Below are 22466 nucleotides of genomic sequence, written 5' to 3'. Positions count from 1 at the left end.
ATTTACCAAAATGCTCCATTTAATCAAGGCATCAAGATTTTTTTTTTCTTTTGTAAGACAACAAACAATTCTCAAATACACAAATCAGTCCTGTACATATAACATATAAGTATTTTCACTCCCCTCTTTGAATATGTCCTTGAATGCTCCAACAAGGACTTTTTTCTTTTTTTTAAATAAATCTGTACGAATCACCTTTGTGACTGGCCATATGTTCCATGTTATGTTTCGGTGTGTATGTTTTTGTATGTTCTCGTGTGTATGTGCGTATCTGTATGTGGCAGATTGAATGCTGTGTCAGTTGTGACGGTGGAAAGAGAACCTGGTGAGTCGGTGTACTGTACTGTATGTGCTCCATATCCTATTGCAACGTACTGAGGGAGAATTTCACGCTGCTTCTCACCAGGCCGGCTCTTAAAATAGATACTCGCCCACTGGCCCTAGCATTAGCATTCCAGGTGGGTAGCAGCAGTCACTTCCGACCCCGTGCCTGGTTCTCGCACCACATAATTTACCTCACGCGGCTCTGTGCGGACCGGCGTCGAGTCAGGCTGACCCCTGCTCATGGTCAAACGATGTCCTTAATCCCCCACAACCTCCAGTGTTTATGATCCCGATCAAAGAGAGAAACCCCGATGACTCCGGCCTGGCTAGCTTAGCATCAGCGCGTGTAGAGGTTGCTCATTGGCTCTGGCTAATTCCTCATCAGTCAGTCACGCTTATAGTTATTAATTTAATTTCGAATAAGCCTGGATTTAAAACGGTTTAAAAATTGAGAGCGTGGCTCTATCACGAGATTAGATGAGTAGTCCAATGCTGTAGTTTATAGGAGAGGCTGCTCAGAGTTAAAATCAGAGTGTAAAAATCCAGATGAGGCAGAGAGAGAGAGAGAGAGGGAGGGAGTGAAGAAGAGATGGTTAAGCAATTGGCCTCAATACAATGCCCAGTCTGTGCAGAGGTACCAGTTCATTTCTTTCTTCACACCCAAGAGTGGCCATGAAAACCTGATCTCTTCTGGCATTAACAGTGGGTAAAGAAAGAACTCCAGGAATCTGAACACTCAGCACTCTCTCTCTCTCTCTCTCTCTCTCCTTCTGTCTTTCTCTCTTTCTCCCTCTCCCTCTCAACTTTTGACCAATAACCTTATTCTTGGAAAACAAATTCCACTTGTTCTCCACCCTCCTTGCTACAGTGTTTTCATGACCATTCCAGCCACATACAGGATTAAGAATAAGACTTCGCTGGGTTTGCAGACCTTGCTGAATATATAACATTCATATTAATATAGCAGAGTTGTGCAAATGGCAGAAATTTGTGGAATATAACTTTATGACATTACTGTGATAACAAATGGGAGTTGTATGTTCAAGGACACAACCTTCATCTTGTAACCACAATCCGAGCATTCCTGGGCACACAGTTAGTAACACTGAGTAGGTCTTTTAGAGGGTTTGAAGGGCATGTAGCCTTGTGCTCCAGTATCAGACCACTGGGATTTCTGCCTAGAGAACAATGGTCCTATTTAAATCCTCCGGGTCTGTAAGCAGTGCCCCTGAGAATGGTGTTTATAAACAGACACACACATACACACACTCACACACACATAGGCAGGCAGGCATCTTCAGCATCCTGAGACAGGCAAAGTCAGAGTTGCCGTTTTCGTCGGTTGGGTGGAGAAAAGTGTGTTACAGCTTGTAGTTGTATGGGATACAGGCATGGGATACAGTTGAATGCTTGTTTTTGTTGCTGTGTATTGTAAGCAATTTATAATGTCAGTGTGTGTTTGTGTGTGTGTGTGTATGTGTGTGTGTGTGTGTGTGTGTGTGTGTGTGCTTGCCCGCTTTTCATCTCTGTGTTGTGTGAATATAATATGTCTGCTATCACTCTCTCTCGCCCTTTCAGAGAGCCATGAACAGTGAACAGAAGGAGAGAGAAAATGAAAGAATATTCTTGACAAAGGAAGTGAAAGAGAGCTTGTGCAGTCTTTGTATTACCCCTGTTCTGCTAGCAAGAGTGTACCTCTGGAACATTTCTCTATGCCCCGAGCAAATGCCCTGCAGATGTTGGTCAAAACTATGAAAAGCTACCTCTGTATTTGAAAACTACAGCTGAGAAAAGTCATAATTAAGCTTGTGATGCTGTATCTCTGAAGCTGTTTGAGGGGTGTTTTTTAAGGCAAGCTTGACTAATGAGGGAGGCATAGATGGACGAGACGGTCTCTCTCTGTTTTTCTCTCTAATGCCGGCCCTCGTGTCTTCTTCTGTGCCGCGTTTGTTCCCTCCGGAGAGAGAGAGAGAGAGAGAGAGAGAGAGAGAGAGAGAGAGAGGAGTCACGGGAGATTTATGACGAGAACCCGTTGGCCCCAGGACTGTCCTTCCTCCCTCGTGAGTGAGGGGGTGGGAAGTACAGTGGCCCCCCACCCTCCCGCCCCGTCTTTCTAAACTTGTTTATCATGTCCTGTCCTGGTGCTCGTAATGAACATCACATCCAGTGACAAAGGAGAGCATCCAAAAATCTCAGCAGGACCCCACCCCCCCTCCACTGAGGAGAGGTAACCAGGGCAAGAGACACCCTGTCTCTTAAGCTTTTCTCTGTATCCAGTACCCTGTCTTCCAGTGGCTTTCCTGTAGTGGCATTGGTCTAACGGAGCTGCCCTCTAGGACACGGGTGACCATCTGAGAGCCTGTTGTTGTCATAAGTACAAGCAGAGACGAAGGTGCGATCCAAATTCAGACGTGTCCCGTACTAGATGTTCTAGGGTTGTCTGTCGGTGGGAACAGTCTTGCGGGTCAGGCCGTGTTTCGCTCTGAAGGTGACGTCTCCCGCCGTCACATGCGGCTCACGCGTTCCTCACATGTCTCCACAGGTGAGAGAGAGATTAGAGCTGCCCCAGCTGGGAGAGAAAGGATTGGACAGGGAGAACATTTGGCAAATATGGTCCCTGCTTCTCTAATGTAAAGATGGGTTTCACATGTGCCTTGATATTCTCTCATATCTCTCCTCCCATGTTCATAAGAGTACGTTGTGACTGGAATCCCAATTTGTCTTATTGAGAACTAATATTTTGCTATGATTTTATTGGTTATAAAGTTGTTGTTGTTTTTTTTTTCATTAAAGGTTCAGCAATGATTTCATTGGTCCAAAGTCCAAAGGCATTGCCAGAGGTTGTGTTAGGATAAAAGCGTTGACCGAAAGCTTCTTGTTAGCTTCGATGTGTTTGTTGTTTTCTCATTTTGTCTCAATATCTCTGCATTTTGCTTTATCCGTGGCTTAATGTTTTCTTTCTCAAATTGGCCTTTTATCTTTCATGTTGTGTGGTGTTTTTTTTTTTGTTTTTTTTTTTTATGAGGGCTTGCCTCACAGCTGCTCACTAATTAAAGGATAACTAGAAATGGTTGTTTTGATTTTTGTGACTCAGAGGTTGTTTGGTCACGTGGCTCTTACATAAGCCAGTCAAAACAGAGAGCAAATGCTGTACGGCTGTCCTGACGTGGTCCTTGGGCTGGGCCATCTGAGGACCACCTCACTGCCAGCTCTGTTTGCTCTGCCCCGGATCTGTTTCTCCTCATGCCTTATGAGAGACAGAGAGAGAGAGAGAGAGAGAGAGAGAGAGAGAGAGAGAGAGACTCACACACACACAGAGACAGTAGAGAATGCTACATCTGCAGGGCAAACAGTCTCTCTCTCTCTTTCCTCTCACGTTCCATCAAGGGAGTAGAGAGGAGAAGACATCTCAAACAATTCATTTGCATAACAATATGCCCCAATTTCCCATATGCCATGAATATTTCTTAAATCACTGAAGCCTCTGTCTCTCTCTCTCTCTCTCTCTCTCTCTCTCTCTCTCCATATATCCTCACTCTTGATTTTTGCGTGTGAATTACAATGTTATGTGTTTGTTTGCATTTTGTTTATGTTCTCCAAACAGTCTGTTTTCTTTGATAACCATACTGTCAGGCTTGTATGCATTTATTCTGCACTTAACTCATTTGGGACGACGTGTCATATGTTTACATGTATGCAGTTTCCATATGAGTGAACTTTGAAGCAAGCATTCAGTTGCAGGCACATGGGAAAACGCTCTGGAATGCGATGCATGTCATCTTTATCTCATGTGACTACCTTTGGTGAGGTAAAGTGTTTAAATCAAATAAGACACAAATAAGTCCAGAAAAGTTATGCTTTCTTTAGCCTTCTCTTACTCTATCAGGAGACTCCATTAGCTTTGAGCATCAAAGACAAAAGAAAGAAAGAAAGAAACAAACTAAAAAGGAAAGGATGGGAAGAAAAGAAAAGAAAAGAGAAGAGAAGAAAAAAGAAAAGAAAAGAAAAAAGAAAAGAGAGAGGGCATTTGAAGCTGCTGATGTGGCTATGGGAGTGCTTGCCCTCTCTTTGTGGTCCTTGGTCACTGTCACACAGCACTGGGGGATGGCACCATGCCAGCGGGGGTTTTTCTGGGCTGTGCGCTCAGCCCTGTGTAAAATCATAGTCTTAGCAGGATCATTACAGAGACTGAAGGGCAGGACGTTCCTGGCTCTGAGAGAGAGAGAGAGAGAGAGAGAGAGAGAAAGAGAGAGAGAGAGAGAGGGAGAGAGAGAGAGAGAGAGAGAGGGAGAGAGAGTGAGTGAGGGCAAAGACGCTCTGCTCCAGCGTTTTGATGTGTGGGTGTGTATACTGATGGTGCTTATGACTGTAATGGTTCCCATCAGTAGCTGTGGCTTTGTTGGATTACTCATACTGGAGTCAAATCAATGGTGGATTTACAGACACACATTCAGCTAAACACACACACACACACACTCACACAAACACTGTACTTGACACTGCTTTATCTTGTTTGCCACGTCACAGTTCTCATGGCCATTTTTGTCTGTGTGCGCGCATGTGTGTGTGTGTGTGTGTGCGCGTGTGTGCGTGTGTCTTTGATATTTTACAGGAAATGACCTCTTCCTTGTGGCTGTGCATGAGCTGGGTCATGCTTTGGGTCTGGAACATTCTAATGACCCCACAGCTATCATGGCTCCTTTTTACCAATACATGGACACGGAGAACTTCAAACTGCCTCAGGATGACCTGCAGGGCATCCAGAAAATCTACGGTAAGATATTCTGACTCAGCCCAGAGCAGGGATCCGCCTCGCCTTTCCAACCACAAATCATGTCTGTTCAAATCATTAGATGTGAACTAACTGTAAGGGTAGGGATGACTTTGGAGCTGACATTCAAAGCATCGCCACTCCTTTCTGTCCTTCTCCTCCCTCCATCTCCTGCTCCTCCACCCTCCTCTCATCCTCTTCTATGACTTCTTCTTCGTCACACTTTCAGACTGGGTGGCCTTAACCTCTCTCCCTTTTCGTCTCCAATCTTCCCTTTCCTGTTCCAACCTCTTTTTCCTCCCTGTTTGACCACCAGCCCACCAAACACACAGGATGAGGATTTGACGTAGGAGGGTTAGGACAGAAACACACACACACACACACGTGCATAAGCACATGTCCACACACACACACACACACACAGGAAAAACAGTGATACACACCATCAATCAGATACATACAGGGAGTGCCTCTATTTTTCACCATCAATGTCTCAACATACACGCATATATCCAGAAGTGCAAGAAAGAGGTCTGTATCTCCCTCTGGCCCCCAGCCAAACCTGGTCTCTTTGTCCCAGGCTCTTTCCATCGCCGCTGTAGTGTGTTCTGTGTGTTATGCAATGGTGTAGTGCTCTCTAATCCTTGATCTATTTCAGGAGATTTAATTCAGTCAATGAATGAAATACCTCCTTTTTTGCCCTGGCTTATCAGCCCAGCGGTCTGGGAATAACTGGGGAGAATGACTTTCTCTTTAATCTTGTGTTCCCTCACTGGAGAGCATGTCTTTCTTATTCATTCATTCATTCATTCATTCATTCGTTCACTCATTCATTCATCAGTTCATTCATCAGTGCATTCATTTGTTCATTGATTCATTTTAACTGCCATCGCTCGAGAAAAGAATCCTTTTCAGTTATTATTTATATGACTCATTCGGCAGTTACACTGCTGAAAACTCATATGATTCACCTTGAAGGTTTGTGATGTTCAATGGGCTTCATCTGTAGCAGCAGGCTGTACTGTACTTCTATGAGTGGCTCAACTTTATCATTTCATTTATGATAAAAAAAAAATAGTCTCACAAACTAAAATGGTACATTTAGTGAATGCAACTAACTGGAGCATTGAACAATTTTGTGGCAGTGCGCTTCTATGAAAGGCTCTGCAGTGGTAATGAGTCAGTGAGAATGGAGATGTACAGTGAACTATAATTGATGCTGTACAGATGATAGTATGTCCTGGTGTGTTTATTGCACTTGACTACCACTCCAAATGAATATTACATTTTCAAGGTAATTACACTGCTCTCTCCAACACACATCATCCCTGTGTATAATATCAGTCTACGACTGTATTGAAGATGCTTTGTGTACAATTAAAATTAATTTTCCTTTGGTTGGGGTTTTGTTTGTAACACTTCTGTAAGGTGCTTATGAAACAGTGGACTGTGTCTTTTCCTCACAGGTCCTCCAGACAAAATCCCTCAGCCAACGAAGCCTTTACCCACCGTGCCCCCTCCACGTTCACACCCGCCTTCAGACCCCCGCAAACACGACCGTCAGACGCGACCCCCACGGATACCCACGGGGGACAAGCCTTCCTACCCAAACACCAAGCCCAATATCTGTGACGGAGGTTTCAACACGTTGGCCATCCTGCGCAGAGAGATGTTTGTCTTTAAGGTAAGGGAGCATACTGAAAGAGCACCGCTGGCCTTATTCACAACAATGTATGTGCTGAGTAAAGCAGCTCTCAGCTACACCGAACACAGTGGTACAAATCGTGTTTCATTTCCACGACAGCTAGACTGTTATACTGTAACCATCATGTACAGTATGCGTACAACCCCCCAAAAAATACACCCAGACCACAGAATGGGGTCTAACCACTGTAGGGCTTCCTCTGCCATAAACCACATCCTTATTTTATATATATGTGTGTGTGTGTGTGTGTGTGTGTGTGTACACACAGTCAATTCTACCACGCACAAGCAGACAAATATCCAGTCATGTGTCAGACCAGTGTGTCTTGTATGTTCGCTCTTTCGCTCTGTCATTGACCTAAAAGGCAATGACCTGTGAAGGAATCCAGTGAGTCCCTGAATCAACTGTTTTTTTTTTTTTCACATTTCACATCCCTTGAAAGTGTTGACAGAACTGGACAATTAGAAAGTTTGTATCGGGTAACGCCACGAGTGGCTGACTCTGTACGGTATTAATTAGAGATGCTTATAAAAACAAACTACATTAAGTTAATACTCACTGAGTGCCTGTTCGCTTTAGCGGTAAAGCTCGGAGCCATGCTGAAGCCTCTTGATCCGTGTTTGAGCACAATGCCCTAGCAGCACATAAAACCCCCTGAAGGAATCACAAAGCTATCCTGTGTTCTCTTTGGAAAAATAGAAGGCCTGTACTTTTGTGTGTATTTTTCTGAAGTTATAAATAGTCTGAATTCATCTGTTAAGTAGAGCCTGTGGAAAAAGGAAAGTACCCTTTTTTTTTTTTCTTTTTTGCTTTCTTGAATAGCAAAACACAGGAGACGTTGAGATTAATTTCATTTGAACAGAGCTTTTGACCAGACTCTAATCTTATAACTCAGTCTACACATCCTGTCGCTTAGAAACCCACCTAGGACGAAATCGAATCTATCGCGTATCCTGTTGCATCGCTTCCTCTGAGTCTTTGTTTTGCTGTATTTTATCACAAGAAAATAACAAAAACACGAATATTTTATTCAGAGAAAAGAGAGAGAGAGAAAAAAAACCCACCGTAAGTCCGTTGCTCTGTGACCTGTGTGTTCATGGAAATGTACTCTCGCTCCCATTATCTTCCCACTGTGGCCGGTAGTTCTTGGCTGCTGGTGATGGTGAGATTTTGAAGAGGTGCCTGAAAGACAAACACAGGAAAAGCTGAGGGCCTGTGCGAAAGCGGGGCAGGCTGAAAGATGGATGGAGTTTCCATGGTTGTCCGGGTCTCGCAGTCAGGTCTCCAGACATCTAAACTCTTAACACATTGAGGCTGGTGATCCATGATGTGACTCTTGACAAGAGGTCATCTTTCCCAGTGGCTGTAAATCTTGCTGTCTCGTTACTGCTTTTATCTTTTCTCCATCTTTTGTTTAGTCAGCTGCTTTGTCCGAGTTTGATCTCAGACTGGCCGGGCTACTTTTAATTTAACTGCTGTCTCGTCCTGAGGCCTGTATCGGGAGCTGAAGAGGCTTCTTTCTCAAACTCTCACTGACTCACTGACTTTTTCGTAGAAAGTTTCAGCTCAGTTTTTAAATCCATACATAACTCTTGCATTGATTATTCTCTGCCTACTGTTTTGTTTGCCTCAGAAAATGTTCGTTCATTTCTGTTAAACATTCACCCCAGCTGCATGATAACATTGATAACACTGGGGGCATGAACATCATATCTCCTCTCTCTCTCTCTCTCTCTCCCTCTCTCTCTCTCTCTCTCTATCGCTGTTTCTCTCTCTTTCTCTGAAGCTGGGATCCCTTGACTCAGGGATGTGTGCTGTGTGTTAAGGGCCAGCTGCAGTAGTAATTGACTTAGCTCATTATGTTGAGCTTCAGAAGTCGAGCCGTGCTGAGTAGGAGTGTGGAGGATTACATTAGCATCGTTTGGTGAACAGCAGGAGAGGGGACATGGCCTAGCACTGTCTCCCTATTCTCCAGAACCAATCCCACCCCCACAGGAATTAAAGAGCACCAAAGAAACTAAAGAGGGAGGATGAGCCGGGGCAAGAGGGTTTTATGAGAGACCAAGACTGAGTTCACGAAGAGGGTGAAGAATTAGAAAAGGGAAAGAGAAAGAAAGAGAGAGAGAGAGAGAGAGAGAGAGAGAGAGAAACACCTCAAGTGTTGTTTTACAACTGCATTTTTATCCATCTGTTTAAGCTTGAATCCAGCTTGAATTATTTGTAGCAGCAAAGATCTGGAAACATAATTAAAAACGTGTGCTTGTCCTCTGGAACCCTGACTGTTGAAGTGTCTGATTGATGGATGATTGAGGGGCGTTAAAAGTGCTCTGGCTTGCCTCATCCTTTTTCCGTTTTATCTTTCCTCTCTGTCTCTCTCATTTACTCTCTCATATTCTCGCTCTCATATTCTCTCTTTCTCCCCCTCTCTCACTCTCTCTCCCTCTCTCTCTCCCTCTCTCTCTCCCTCTCTCTCTCCTTCTCTCTCTCTTTCTCTTTCTCTGTCTGTCACGGAGATCTTATTCTGTCTATTAACAGGAGCCGAATTTGAGAATCTGCAGAAAAAGTTTACAAACACAGTCTAGGATTATTTCTCCAAGAGTGTCTCTTCAAAGAATTCAGAATGAAACTGTGTTCTTTTTTTGGCTTCCCTAGAAGAGTTAGTATAAGAGTGCTGGAATGCATTTCTAATACACGATTGCATATTTAGATTTTTTTTTTTACATATTTAGCTTTCAATGTTGAGGCAAAAGATTGGAACACACTGTCTATCTCAGTTGGAACGGGTCTGTTTTCTGAAGCACAAGCACTAAAACACTGGTCTCAAGTGGCAGCTTCAACAGAGACCTTAGCCTTTAGAAAACATTTCATTTTAGCCTTGTATAATTCCTTGTATTGTTTGTTCCACATAAATCCTGCGTCTAGTTCTTTTTGGTCCCCTGCACAAACTTTAATACTGTCTCCACTTCACTAATATATTGAAGCAATAGCATCCAGTTATGTAGGCTGCACTCACTCAAGTTCTGTGTGTACATCCTCCTCTTGCTCAGTGAAATGAAGAGAAGCGCATGCTGTATAATTCTTCATTGGCTCTTGGAGATGCTCAAAGTAAGCATTACATCTAGACAGGAAAGACCAGGACTAGATTTATCACTTTCATGATGTGCAATTTCCAACAGAGAGGAAGAGATCATATAGAGTGGAAAGAGAAAAGCATACATCTGCCATGTGTGATTGCCATGAGCTGTCATGCTTGAAATCACTAGCCTCCACATGCAGTGCAATACAGACACACACACACACACACACACACACACATATGCATATACAGCTCCTTTGAGGGGTTTTGGTGAATGGGAAACTAGCTTATCACTTGCCCTGCTCAAGCACGGAGAAAGCTTCTCATAAGAGCCCAATTTAGACTACCATAGAACGACGTTTCCTTCCTGGATGTGAAGACAGCTTTAGTGCGGTGAATACAGGGAGGCTGGAGGAGTCCATCTGGACCTGTATTGCACAGTCACAGAGAGAGTTTCAACCATTTCATCCAATGAAAGCAGCTTTGCACGCTAGCTACAAAAATTACTCTCGCTATCACAGGATTTGGGTTTCCTCTGTGATCTGAGATTTTTTTTTTTTGTTTTTGTTTTTTGTTTTGCTTGCTTTTGACAAAAGATTCAAGAATCCAATCACAAGAACTTTCAGGGTTTTTTCCTTTCTTTTTTTTTTTTTTTGTATTCGTCAGGGTCGAAAATATCTCTACAAAATCATTCCAAGTAAACTTGGTTACTTTATTTTCACATTTCATATAGCTCTTGTGTCAGGCACTGTCATTTTACTCACTCTAGTTTTCTTTTTTTTGTTTTTGTTTTCTTTTTAACCCCCCCCCCCCCCCCCCCCCCCCCCCCCCGCCTCCCTCCTTCATCCACAACAATATCTGTTCTGTCCTGCTTCGCTCTCCTCTCTATCCCTTCCCTCTCAGTCTGTCTGTGAATGAGCGTTTGAAGTGTTGAAGAGAGTGTATGTCACAGAACAGGCTGGCTCTCACTCTGGCTGAGCGGCGTTTGATGCAAGGCTGTTCTGGGCTACAGACAGATATCACATGTCCGCTTCCCCGCCAGACACATACCTGCTCTTTTGACTGTGAAATGGAGAGATAGACGGCTAAGCTTATCTCCCTATGGCAAGTTCACAGTCCACCTACTGATCCACGGCAAGTCACAGGACTTTCATCTCTCCTCTCCATCCCTCTATCCCTCCCCGCTCAACTTGCGCAGTCGCAGGTTGTATTCTGTGCTCCAGTCCTGGTAGTACTGTTGGACAACCCCATAAATGTACATACTGCTTGAAGTGCACTACTGCTGATCCTTCTCTGTAGTGCCCCAGGCTTACTTTACCTTCACCCGTATGCCGCATCCATTTAAATAATGCTTCTATCGCAATATCAGTTCAATGTAGCACAACTTACAACACATGCCCCACCGATATACACTGCATAAACCATAGATTCAAAATTTAAAAAGTGCTCTTTAATAATTAGTAATAGCCTTTTCTCAACCCCAAAACTCTGACTCATCTGTCACACTTACTCTCTTGTCTCCGCTGATTCTGCTTCAGTATTACCGCTGCCTCCACCACATTAACTCATACACCATCCACCCAACCTCCTTTGCATTGATTTCTAAGGTCTCTGCTCCACCCCTTCTTCCATGGCAAAGTTAGGTCAGCTAACTTCCACTGTAGTAGGAGTGAGGTTAAGAGAAATGGGGCCATTATATTTAGAGTCTCAGATTAGCTATCGTGCACTTTATAAAAATGATCTTGGTTAAGAGGACAGGAAAGAAGGAGAGCGAGGCCAGAAACTTTGTTTTATTGCTCTGGGTCGGCGAAGGAATCCACTAAATCTCAATTACCCTTCAGCTAAACAGATGCAATGTAGAACTCAGAATTGCAGGTATGGAAAGCCTGTGTAATTGTCTTTTAAAGAAACAAAGGGGATAATGAAACGTGGTGTTGTGTGCAATGTCTGTAGACACTAATTTTTTATCTTTGTGAAAAGGTTGCCAGTGCTCTTGTGGGCAGAACATTGATTACACAGCGCACAGCTGAGTTTGTCCTCGCCGGTGCCTGGTTCCACGGCTCTGGTGTCAGAGAGAGAAAGAGAGAGAGAGAGAGAGAGAGAGAGAGAGAGAAAGTGCATTTTCTCCCTATTCAGAATGGAACGAAATAAAACGGCTCTGATTTCACAGTTTGATCTGTTTTCAATTACACCAGAGTCTCATACAAGAGAAAATGCTGAACAATTGAAATCAATCAGAGCTTTTGAGACTGAGGGTACTGTGGGGGCCTTAGAGTGAAAGAGCTGCATTAGAGGACAGACCTGACAGTAAAATTAGAGGGTCGGAGCTGTCAATTTTGCTGTGTGTATGTGTGACGCAGAAAAGGAGGTCTGAGCTGTATGTGGTGTTAATGCTGTAAAGAAGTGTCTCCCTCCACCTCCCCCCCACCCCCTCCTCTCTCTCTCACTCTCACTCTGTAATGGTATTGGGAGCAGCTTTGGCTCTCAAAGTCAGGGTGATGGTTACTAAGTTCTTTATATTATTGGCCCTTTCCTCTGGAAAAGGGGAGAGGGCCACTCTGTTTCAAGGGTGCGCCGCCTATCTGAGCCAGAATGGCTTCTCCAGCTGGTTCTTCTTCCTGTGGGTCTTGGCCGAGATCTCTTATCTTTAAGTTACTTGGAGGGTCAGTCAATAAGAAAAACACACCGCAAATTTAAATGTCTCTACTGTAACGGAAAAGAAAAAAAGAAAAGAAAAGAAGTGCAGGCAGCTTCAACTCATTACCCAAATTGTCTGACAGCCATGAGTGTGGAGAGTAGGAGTTACAGAGAACAGTCATCACTGTTGTCGAGTGGTAACAAGATAGTCCTCCCTTCATTGATCCCAGAGCCCCACAGCTGTCAGACCAAGCTGAAGTTCAGTAATGCACTTCTCACGACCGTCATTAAACATTTAATGCCATGTAAGTGAAACGATGCCAAACCATATTCACACTCGAAGCAGAAGCTCGCAGCAGTACCATCTACTGTATCGATGCGGTAAGCTCCACCTTCCCCCCCCCATCTTAACATCATGTAGCATTAAACAGTCATAACGTAGTTCATTCACGTCACCTGTATTGTCTTTTCAATGTCATGTATCATTAAACCGCATTCGAACAGAGAGAGAGAGAGAGAGAGAGAGAGAGAGAGGTGCGGATGACCGAGGATTCGAGTCCGGTCTATCATCTCATTTCAGCGTGTTCCCCAGGTGTGCTGACTTTATGAAGGCTCCAGTGTGCTATTCAACGCTCTCCTGTCATCTTCACTTTTGTAACGGAGCAGATAATAAGAGGCAGCCGCCACATTCACTGGCCCTCATCTGAAAGAGCAGCTCTCTTCTAATGAGGTCAGAATAGATTAAACGGAAGAGGGGAGAAGGTAACCCAATCTCTACTGGGCCCAGTGCAGTCACTGTGTCTGGCGTAGGTTGCCTCCAGTGTTAATGAGATGGTCTAGGAGCGATCGCGTGACTACGTCCCGACAGACCGCTAGTTAATGACAGAGTGTTAGCTGCTTGCTAGGGTCAGTGCATTTAAGTTGTGCGGTCATCTCCTGCCCCCTTTGCACTAATCTAACCCAACATTTACTGCTCTGTCTGTGTATGACTGACAGTTGTCTGCTTGTTGTCACAGTCATAAATAGAATGTTTCACTTTCTCAGAGGTTCCATTTGGTGGCTGGGTGGTGCAGTCGTTGGCGTGGTGATGTTGTGTTTAGTTTTGGTGTTTCTCAAGACACAGGTGGAAGGTTCGAGTCCTGGTTACGGGTCCTATCGAGTTGGTGGAGTTTGCATGTTTTCGTTGTGTTCATGTGGGTTTCCTCCCACAGCTGGAGACATAGATGTTAGGCCAGAAATGCTCCTACCAGTGGTACTCACCTCAGAACTGGAGCTGGTTCCTGGGCACCCCACAGAGACTGCCCACTGCTTCTAAGTAGTTAAGATATGTTAAATGCAGAGCACAAATTTCCCTACAGGGTTCATTTTCAAGTTCAATCAAGGGTTCAATCAAGTTTAACTCAACTGAGTAATATCAACATGACAGGCATGGCAGAAATTCAGATTTTTAACTAGCTAGCTGTATAGCTGACCAGGACCCAAAATATGGATTAAGCAAGTTTGCATATTTGGGATAGGGGAAAAAATGGAAAATAAACAGTAGCTAGCCTAACACATTTGTATTACATTTTTACCACTGTCAACAGTAACCATAACTTAATCATTTTTCGTCACAAGAAATGGTGTGTTGTATTTTTCGGAGAGAATAAAAAAACTCACAGATGCGCTTCTGATCTGCACTTACAGTGCTTCTCTTTTGAATATCCACACTAATATTAACTTGTGGTTCTGTGCATTCAAACTGGAGAAGAATATTTCTGTCCTCTAGGTAAAGCTATTCATTGTACTAACACAGCTCCTGGTGTTTGTGGTGTCCATTCACATGTCTGGCTTAGAATAGTACGATAATTCTTTACTATTCCCAAACCTTCTGATCCATCACAGAGATGTTCAGGACAAAATCAAAGTCTAATGGAAATTACAGCACTCACTTGTACGCATGGATTATTGATTGTGAAATAATTTTTCAGTCCAAATGTTTGAATAATTATTGTATATAACAACTATGAGATTTCTAACAGCTACTTGTTTACATGTCAGTAAATGGTGGTTATGCATCTGTTAATATGACGTTTTCTCATTCTCCTCCAAACAGGATAATTGGTTTTGGAGAGTGAGGGACAACGCTGTCATGCCTGGCTATCCCATGCTCATTAATGTTTTCTGGAGAGGCCTACCCCCTAAGATCGACGCGGTTTATGAAAACAGCGAGGGCAAGTTTGTGTTCTTCAAAGGTAAGATTTCTTTGGTAATTCTTACTTACTCTAAAGCTGAAATATCACATCTTTGTGCTGGTTTGTGCTGCATGACAGTGACAGAAAACGGGAGGCATTAAGAAGAGCCCTAACCTCATTTCCACTGCTGAGAGAGAGAGAGAGAGAGAAAGAGAGAGAGAGACAGAGAGAGAGAGAGAGAGAGAGAGAGAGTGAGAGAGAGAGAGAGAGAGAGAGAGAGAGAGGGAGCAAGAGAGGGATTAATACAGAAGAGCTTATCTATTGAGAATGTGTCTGACAGTAACTAAAGCAATTTGACGCTTAATCTGTGATGGTAAAGGGTCTCATCTACTCTGTGTGAGTGTGTGAGAGAGAGAGAGGGAGAGCGTGTTTGCTCAAAAGGCAAAACATCTAAGGCCACACATTTCATGGTATGTTCTCCTTTGTATGTTTATTTTGAGTCAGTCTCATCCTACAGAAGTATGTCTTAAATAGTCATATCGCTTGTGTGTTCATCTTTGATCTTTACCTTGGAGGTAGGAAAAGGTAACCCTGTATGTGTTTGCAAGAGAATACGGCAAATAAACAGTTTGCATTATTCATTTGTTTGTAGTGTATATCGGATGTGAATATATAGAGTTATTTCTTATTCATACTGTCCCTAGAGAGAGAGAGAGAGAGAGAGAGAGAGAGACAGAGAGAGACAAAGAGAGAGGGTAGGAGAGGGAGAGTATTCAGGGTAGAGGGAAAAAGAGAAAACAGTTAAGGTGGAGATACTCTGGGTCTTTTGAGATAATGACTACAAATAACACACACACACACTCAAATATACAAATACACACACATACCCACACACAAACACACACACACACACACACACAACAAATACCACACATGCACACGCATTCACACACGTGCACACTCACACACACACATAACTATTGTCTTCAGAGCAGCTCAGTTCCTAGAAAAGAGACTAATGGTCCCAAGTGAACGTAGAGCTTACAGAGTCCATTCTTTTTTCTCCCTCCATCATTTTCCTCTCCTCCTCTCCTCCTCTCCTCACATGTATTACATTTGACTGAGATGTCCTTGCCAGAACAAGGCTTGAAGATGCTCCAACATCAGATAGCGAGGAGAGCTCACTGAAACTGTGCAAATCTATCTTTTTTTTTTTTTAGTATCTGTATCTATATCTATCTATGTTTGTCTTAATGCACACCTTTCATCTTCAGCTCAGGACCCTCAATCCTGTCACCCATTCTGTGCTCTGTGTGTGCGTGTTTGTGTGTGTGTGTGTTCAGTTCCTGAACACACACAAAACCTGCACAGTGCATAATGAAGTACTCATGTGAATGCCTGAATGTACACACCTCCTACGAGGCTTGTTTGGATGCACGATGCATTTAGCAAAATAAATAGGTTTTTGGAAAGCGAGAGCGAAGAATTGAGTGTAGACTTAAATCACCCGTCTTCTCGGCACCAACACAGATGTTCTTTTTCATTCTGTCGATTTAATCTCTCTAATTTCTTAACAAGTAATTATTTCTCAAATGTCTTAAAGTTGCCTTAGTGACCTTAGATGAGAAAAATGTATGTTTCGAGAATAACACATATTCTCCGTAGAATGGTTTTAAGGCAGTTTTAGTTAGTGTTTTTGATAACATTCAACTCAGACAACACCCAGATCTATCAAGCATCAGCAAGTGAACCACTAATGATTCGTATCTCAGTAAAAATGAGCCTCACACTCTGTTTTGATTTACTCTGAACTAAAGTTTTCGCTTTTTATTCTGAGCTTTTTTTTTTTCATAGATTTTTTTTATTCATGTTTTATGAATGTGTATGTGCATACAGATGTTCTTATACTAAAATATGTATGTAAATGCACAGTCTTACAGTATGTGTGGTCCACATGGAAGATCTATGGATGGAAATGGTTGTTCTAGGCTCATTGCCCAAAGTAAAGAAGAGACATTGTATTTACAGTACAAAACGGTGAATACATTTTTATGGAGATAGCAACAGATTATCAACTCGCAGTGGGTGTTTCTCTCAGCTCTTTTACAGAATTCTTAAGTATGAGTAAAATTAATGCCTCTATGGATCTAGGACAAGTCTAGGCTGTATCAAAAACAGAAAAGAGAAAAAATATCCCTGTATCCCTCAGGGGTCCTAAAATGAAAACCCACACATATACACACGCATGCACACACACACACACACACACACACACACAAACACGCATACACACACACAAATACACACACTAACGCCCTCATGTAGATACACACAGAGAGAGAGCAAGAGAGAGCTCTCCATCAGCCCACATTCCTCTGAGCTCTCTCTCTCTCTTTGGGTGTGTGTGTGTGTGCATGAGCGTATGCGTGTGTGTGCGCGCGCAAGTGCGTGCGTGCGCATGTGCCAGGGTTCCTTGGCAGCAGTGAGCCTGACCCTGTAGAGTGGGTCATGAGAAAGAGGCAGGTGAAATGACAGGCATTTCCTGTCCTAGAGACACAGGGTAGACCCCATTCCCCACTTCCCCCAAATGTTTTCCCATAACAAAAACCTACATCACTCACAAAATAACATACTTACACCTCTACAGCATCCACATGCCAATCAAAACAGTCTCCTCATGCCACTGGGTCAATGCAATGACCTTCAGACTTTTAATGAGAAAAGCCCTTCAGCACTCTGCGAGAGGCCTGAGGCATTCTTGCATGCTTACTCTTTAATCAGTGTCTAACAAGGAACATTTAACACACAGCCTGCATAAGTACAGCTGACATTTACAAGTGAACACTGAGTTCTGATTGACTAGTCTGGTTAAGGCTCTGTCTGGTGTGGAAGTGCATCCTATACCTGGGCTTCATGATTTTCAGTCTAGAAATGCTGGATTTGAACTGCAGCTGAGAGGTCAAAGGAAAACAATTGGCCGTGTTCCTTTTGGGCAGCTGTGTGACCAGGGTGACTTGTACCCCCACTGTACAGTCAAGCTCATCTATGGTTGCAGGTGGAGCTAAGGGAATTGCTCTCTCTCTCCTCAAAGTAAAAGGAAATTTTTCCTACCCTTACACACTTCCACCAGAGGTATCCGCAGTGTGACAGGTAGATCTGTTAGATAATGAGTAATTGGCCATTCCAAATTGAGAGAAAAGGAGACAGAGTTGGAAGAAGCAAATATATTAACATGTCTGGACGCGCAGGCTCCATGAGGGGAAGCCGGCTAGGGCCCATTCAAATGATTAAACGCAAACAGAGAACCCAAGTGTGAAATTGAATGTTTGTTCTGCTGAAACAGAAATTTATCACTAAAAAATGTTAATATAAGAGATTTCATATCAATAACTATAACACTGGTCAGAGTGTCAGCAGCTTCAGAAAATTGCTTTTAATGCCATCTGACCTTACGAAACGGTTACTTTTTCTTTTTTCCGGTCTGAAATAGCACAAGTTTTGAGAACCAATGACTGTCATTAGTTCTCATTCATCCTGTATGGTCCTGATTGCCTCTCATGACCAATCATATGTATTCCCAGGGTTAAATACTGTACCGCTAGTGTTCTAAAAACCCCACTGAGCCTGTCCTTCTGCCGTTACCAGGGAAACAGTTCTGGGTGTTCAAGGACACCATGTTGCAGCCTGGATACCCACAGGACATTTCCATGTTTGGAAACGGCATGCCAGCACAGAGCATAGAGACCGCCGTCTGGTGGGAGGACGTGGCCAAGACCTACTTCTTCAAAGGGGACAGGTCTGTATACAGTATCTGTGTGTGTATGTTTGTGTGTATGCGTGTGTGTGTGTGTGTATGTGTGTGTGTGTGTGTGTGTGTGTGTGTGTGAGAGAGTGAGAGAAAGGGGAGGCAATAACTACAGAGGAATATTACACAAGCATGACTGTTGTTGTTTTTGTCTCTCTCCACCATGTTCAGGTATTGGAGGTATAATGAAGATATCCGTGCTATGGATCCTGGCTACCCAAAACCCATCACTGTATGGAAAGGCATTCCAGACTCTCCTCAGGGAGCCTTCGTTGACAAAGCCAATGGTACAGTGGCATCCCTACCATTTCTTCCCATCATAAAAATAAATACTGCATGACACACATTCGCTGAACAACAACCAGTCCTCTGTAGGCTCCAGCATTGGAATTTGGTGAGATTCTGAATTTTATTTACAAGCCAGTGAGAGAAACGTGAAGAATCCACTGGGCAAAAGCAACGCAGATTTAGCTCGTCCAATCAGAAGGCCAGGAGAATGTTTGCCAGATCTAAGACTTGTTCTGGTTGGTTAACCCAGACTAGTTTTGAGTGTCGTTCTCATTGGCTGAGGCCCCATAAGGTGGGTCTGCGCTGCACGGGCACAGACTGCACCTCGAGGCGTGCAGGTGGGGAGGAACGCGCGTGCCATCTGTTCCCCTCCGCCCGCCCGCCCGCCTGCCTGACTGCCAGGTCCACGCTCAGGCACGGGCGTTCATCAAAGCGTGAAGGGTGGATCGATATTCCGGGGGGAATCATTTGGCTGACCGCACTCTGAAAGCGATCGCTGGCTTTGATTCGCCCGCTGTCCTGCGTGTCACCCCGGATACCAGCGCGGGCAGAGGGAGAGGACAGAAAAATTGACCCCTAATTATAAGCCATTACTGCAAGTCAGTAATGGTCAAAGTAATAGGACCTTTTTTTTTTTTGTGCACGTCTGTTACCACAGTAACGTATGAATCAACATGACGCAGGTGCCAGGTTATGTATTGGACCATCCTATGCACTTTATGAATGTGTTGTTGACATTTAAGATCGAATATGATCCACGGTGCACTGAGCAGTTAAACCTTTTCATTTAGCCTGCAAAGTGGACACAGGCACATCCCTCCGCCGCTTATTTCTCACTCATGTTCATGGCCCAGCTCCAAACCAAGTTTCTCCTACCCAAGATGAATCTTTCTGGGCCCTTTCCTCCCTTCGCCTTTGACTGTAAACTGCTCCAATGCTCCAGTGATTTAGACTCTTCCCACAGCGAAAGCAAACTGAAGGGCTTCTCCACTCCAGCTTTGAAAACAGAGAGAGTGTCTCATCTATTTTTCTCTCTCTATTCCCCTGAAAAAAAAATTATGCATGAATAATGCACACAGAGAGAGAGGGAGAGGGAGAGAGAGAGAGAGAGGGGGGGGGGTTCAGCTGGATTGTCATGCTGAACATGTCACTCTTTCATGTTTGTTTTATTCACCAGGAAGCTGGAGCAGCATCTTTATATCTCTCTCTTAAACAAAGCAAAACAATACAAAAAAAAAAAAAAAAAACAGCAGCTGAAATGTAGGCCAGTGGAACAAGGATGTTTGTACCACTTTCAATCTAGAACAGAACTGAAAACAACGGGTGTTTTTGAGAGACTTATAAGAGAAAAGATTGTGACTGGATTTTCTTGAGTGTCTGAATGGTTTTTTTTTTCTGCAGGTTTCACATATTTCTACAAAGATAAAGAGTATTGGAAGTTTAACAACCTTCGGTTGCGGGTGGAGCCGGGCTACCCACGCTCCATCCTGAAGGACTTTATGGGCTGCGACATCATCCCGATCGACCCCGACAGGCAGCCGAATGAGGACGTGGACATAGTCATCAAGCTGGACAACGAGGCCAGCACCGTCAAAGCCATCGCCATTGTCATCCCGTGCATCCTGGCCCTGTGTCTGCTAGTGCTGATTTATACCGTCTTTCAGTTCAAGAGGAAGGGAACACCACGCCACATACTGTACTGCAAGCGCTCCATGCAGGAGTGGGTGTGAGCTAGAGCCTCTCTCCTAGGCTTTTCTCTCTTACTCTACCCCCCCCCCCCCCCCCCCCCCCCCCGCCAGACGCTATGGTGGTGTAGTCCACCTTTACTCGCAGACTATGGCCCCCCCGACCTCACTTTGGCTCCTCCTGTTTTTATGGGGAGCAAAGAGGGCCTTTGCCTAAATATTACCCTCCAGGAGAGGAGGGGTGCATCCCTCTTTCCCCCCCCTACCCTAAATCCCTTCCGTGGAGCCCAAACACACCCACTCTGAGCTTGGGGAGTTTTCGGATTGGACCCTTCCCACGGTGCACTGCATCGTCCCCGTTACATCAGGTCTTAACTGCATCAAGAGGAAAAAACGATGATCGTTACATTGAAGGTTTCAATCCCAACTGCACGCTCTAAAGAGAACAAAACAAAAAAAGCCCGTTTTTTTTAAACTTGCTGGAATTCAACAAGGTAACAGTTTGAAAGTTCACTTGGATTTTTTTTTGTTTGTTTGTTTTTTTTAACTTCAGTGCATTTTGGGGGTTTTTGTTTTGTTTTGTTTTTTTTCTTTTCTTTTTTTAATGGAGTTGTTCACTGTTCCCTTTAAGCACTCCTGAAAAAGAAAGCCCAAACCAAATAAAAGACACTCTCTCCAAAGAGGATCCTTTTTCTTTTTTTCTTTTTTTGATACTTTTGACTTTTTTTACATATAATTTTCTTTTTCTTTTTTCTTTTTTTTTTTCTATTTTCCTACTCTTAATCTTTTGCAATGATATAGAGTGGGGAATTCTGACTGTTGTGGCAGTCTGTCTCAAAAACAGGGGCCAAAATCTTTTGCAATATTTTTGACAGCCTTAATTACAGATCATATTCTTGTTTCTTTTTTTTTTCTCTCTCTCTCTCTCTTTCTCTCTCACTTTTTTTTTGAGCACTGCTTTGTTTGTTTGTCAGAGAACCAACGGGCCACGTTCCTTACTTTGCTCCTTTTGGCGTACCTTTGAGTGACAGGCCATGGTTAACCAAGTTTGCCAAGGGCAGCGTTACAGGTCTGCCAAGCTAGCAGAGCCGGGCCGAAAGGTCAGCCTACACTTAGGGAGAAATATATCGGCGGGAGCAGGGACAGAGAATGAGGTCCAAGCCACTATGTCCACCAGTATGTTATTGTGACTGTCTGACTCGCTATATTAGTTTTGTTGGTAGGAATGCAAAGTTCAGCAGAGTGCTTGAAATACTATAGTGCTTTAGAAAACGCTCATTATCCTGTTTACTAGCCCCTCCGCTAGAGGATCAAGATTTCTTTTTTTTTTGTTGTTTTTTTGTCTCTCTCTCTCTATCTCTCTCTTTTTTACCCTCCGAAAAGGGGCTCTCAAGGCTCATCTTCAAAACGGACCATGTCATTCTCTCCTGGACTGCCTTGTTTTGAGGGTTTCGTTAAAAAAAAAAAAAGAAAAAAAAAAAAAAACCGAGCCTTGACACACGTTGCACACAGACTAGAGCCCAAAACCCGGTAGAGTGACATCTCAGGACAGCGATCGCGTGGAAGCGCATGCAAGCCTCCACGTTCGCCCATGTGTCCTCCTCGGAGAGGGGAAAAAAAAGAGAACTCAATTTGCCCAGTGACTACTTGAACTGTGGCTCTGCCTATAGCATTGGAGGGACTATGTTCTCAAAGTCTTGAAAATGTCTTGCTTGCATTTCTATTTTTTGTGTTTGTTTTTTTTTTTTTTTTTGGTTTGTTTGTTTGTTTTATGTTTTTTTTTTATGTTTAAGGTGTTATTTTCCTGGTACAATGAACAAAAAAAATATATATACAAAAACTGCTATTTGAACCTCAAGATTCAAGTGGTACTCAAATGAGCTGAGCTGTAAACCCAGACATTGTTTTCTTGATATTTGACCAGTATTGATTGTGGTCAAGGAGGATCTTGTTTTGGGCAGTAATAATGTCTAATGAATAGGAATTGGCGAAATGTGTTGT

At 43.6% G+C, this 22466-nt stretch overlaps 1 protein-coding gene across 1 annotated transcript in view; it reads left to right on the top strand.

Annotated features, from left to right (window-relative positions):
• The window catches only part of mmp16a (matrix metallopeptidase 16a (membrane-inserted)), a 42639-nt gene extending 22129 nt beyond the window's left edge, over positions 1-20510 (top strand). Inside the window, exons 5-10 of the mRNA XM_030768510.1 lie at positions 4937-5098; positions 6562-6779; positions 14609-14747; positions 18333-18483; positions 18664-18779; positions 20182-20510. Coding sequence (XP_030624370.1) covers positions 4937-5098; positions 6562-6779; positions 14609-14747; positions 18333-18483; positions 18664-18779; positions 20182-20510 — 1115 coding nt within the window. The remainder of the gene's footprint in view (positions 1-4936; positions 5099-6561; positions 6780-14608; positions 14748-18332; positions 18484-18663; positions 18780-20181) is intronic.
• Positions 20511-22466: the final 1956 nt, after the last annotated feature.

Source organism: Chanos chanos, chromosome 3 (assembly GCF_902362185.1).
Source record: "Chanos chanos chromosome 3, fChaCha1.1, whole genome shotgun sequence".
NCBI classification, from domain to species: domain Eukaryota; kingdom Metazoa; phylum Chordata; class Actinopteri; order Gonorynchiformes; family Chanidae; genus Chanos; species Chanos chanos.
This window is presented reverse-complemented; position numbering and strand designations above follow the sequence as displayed.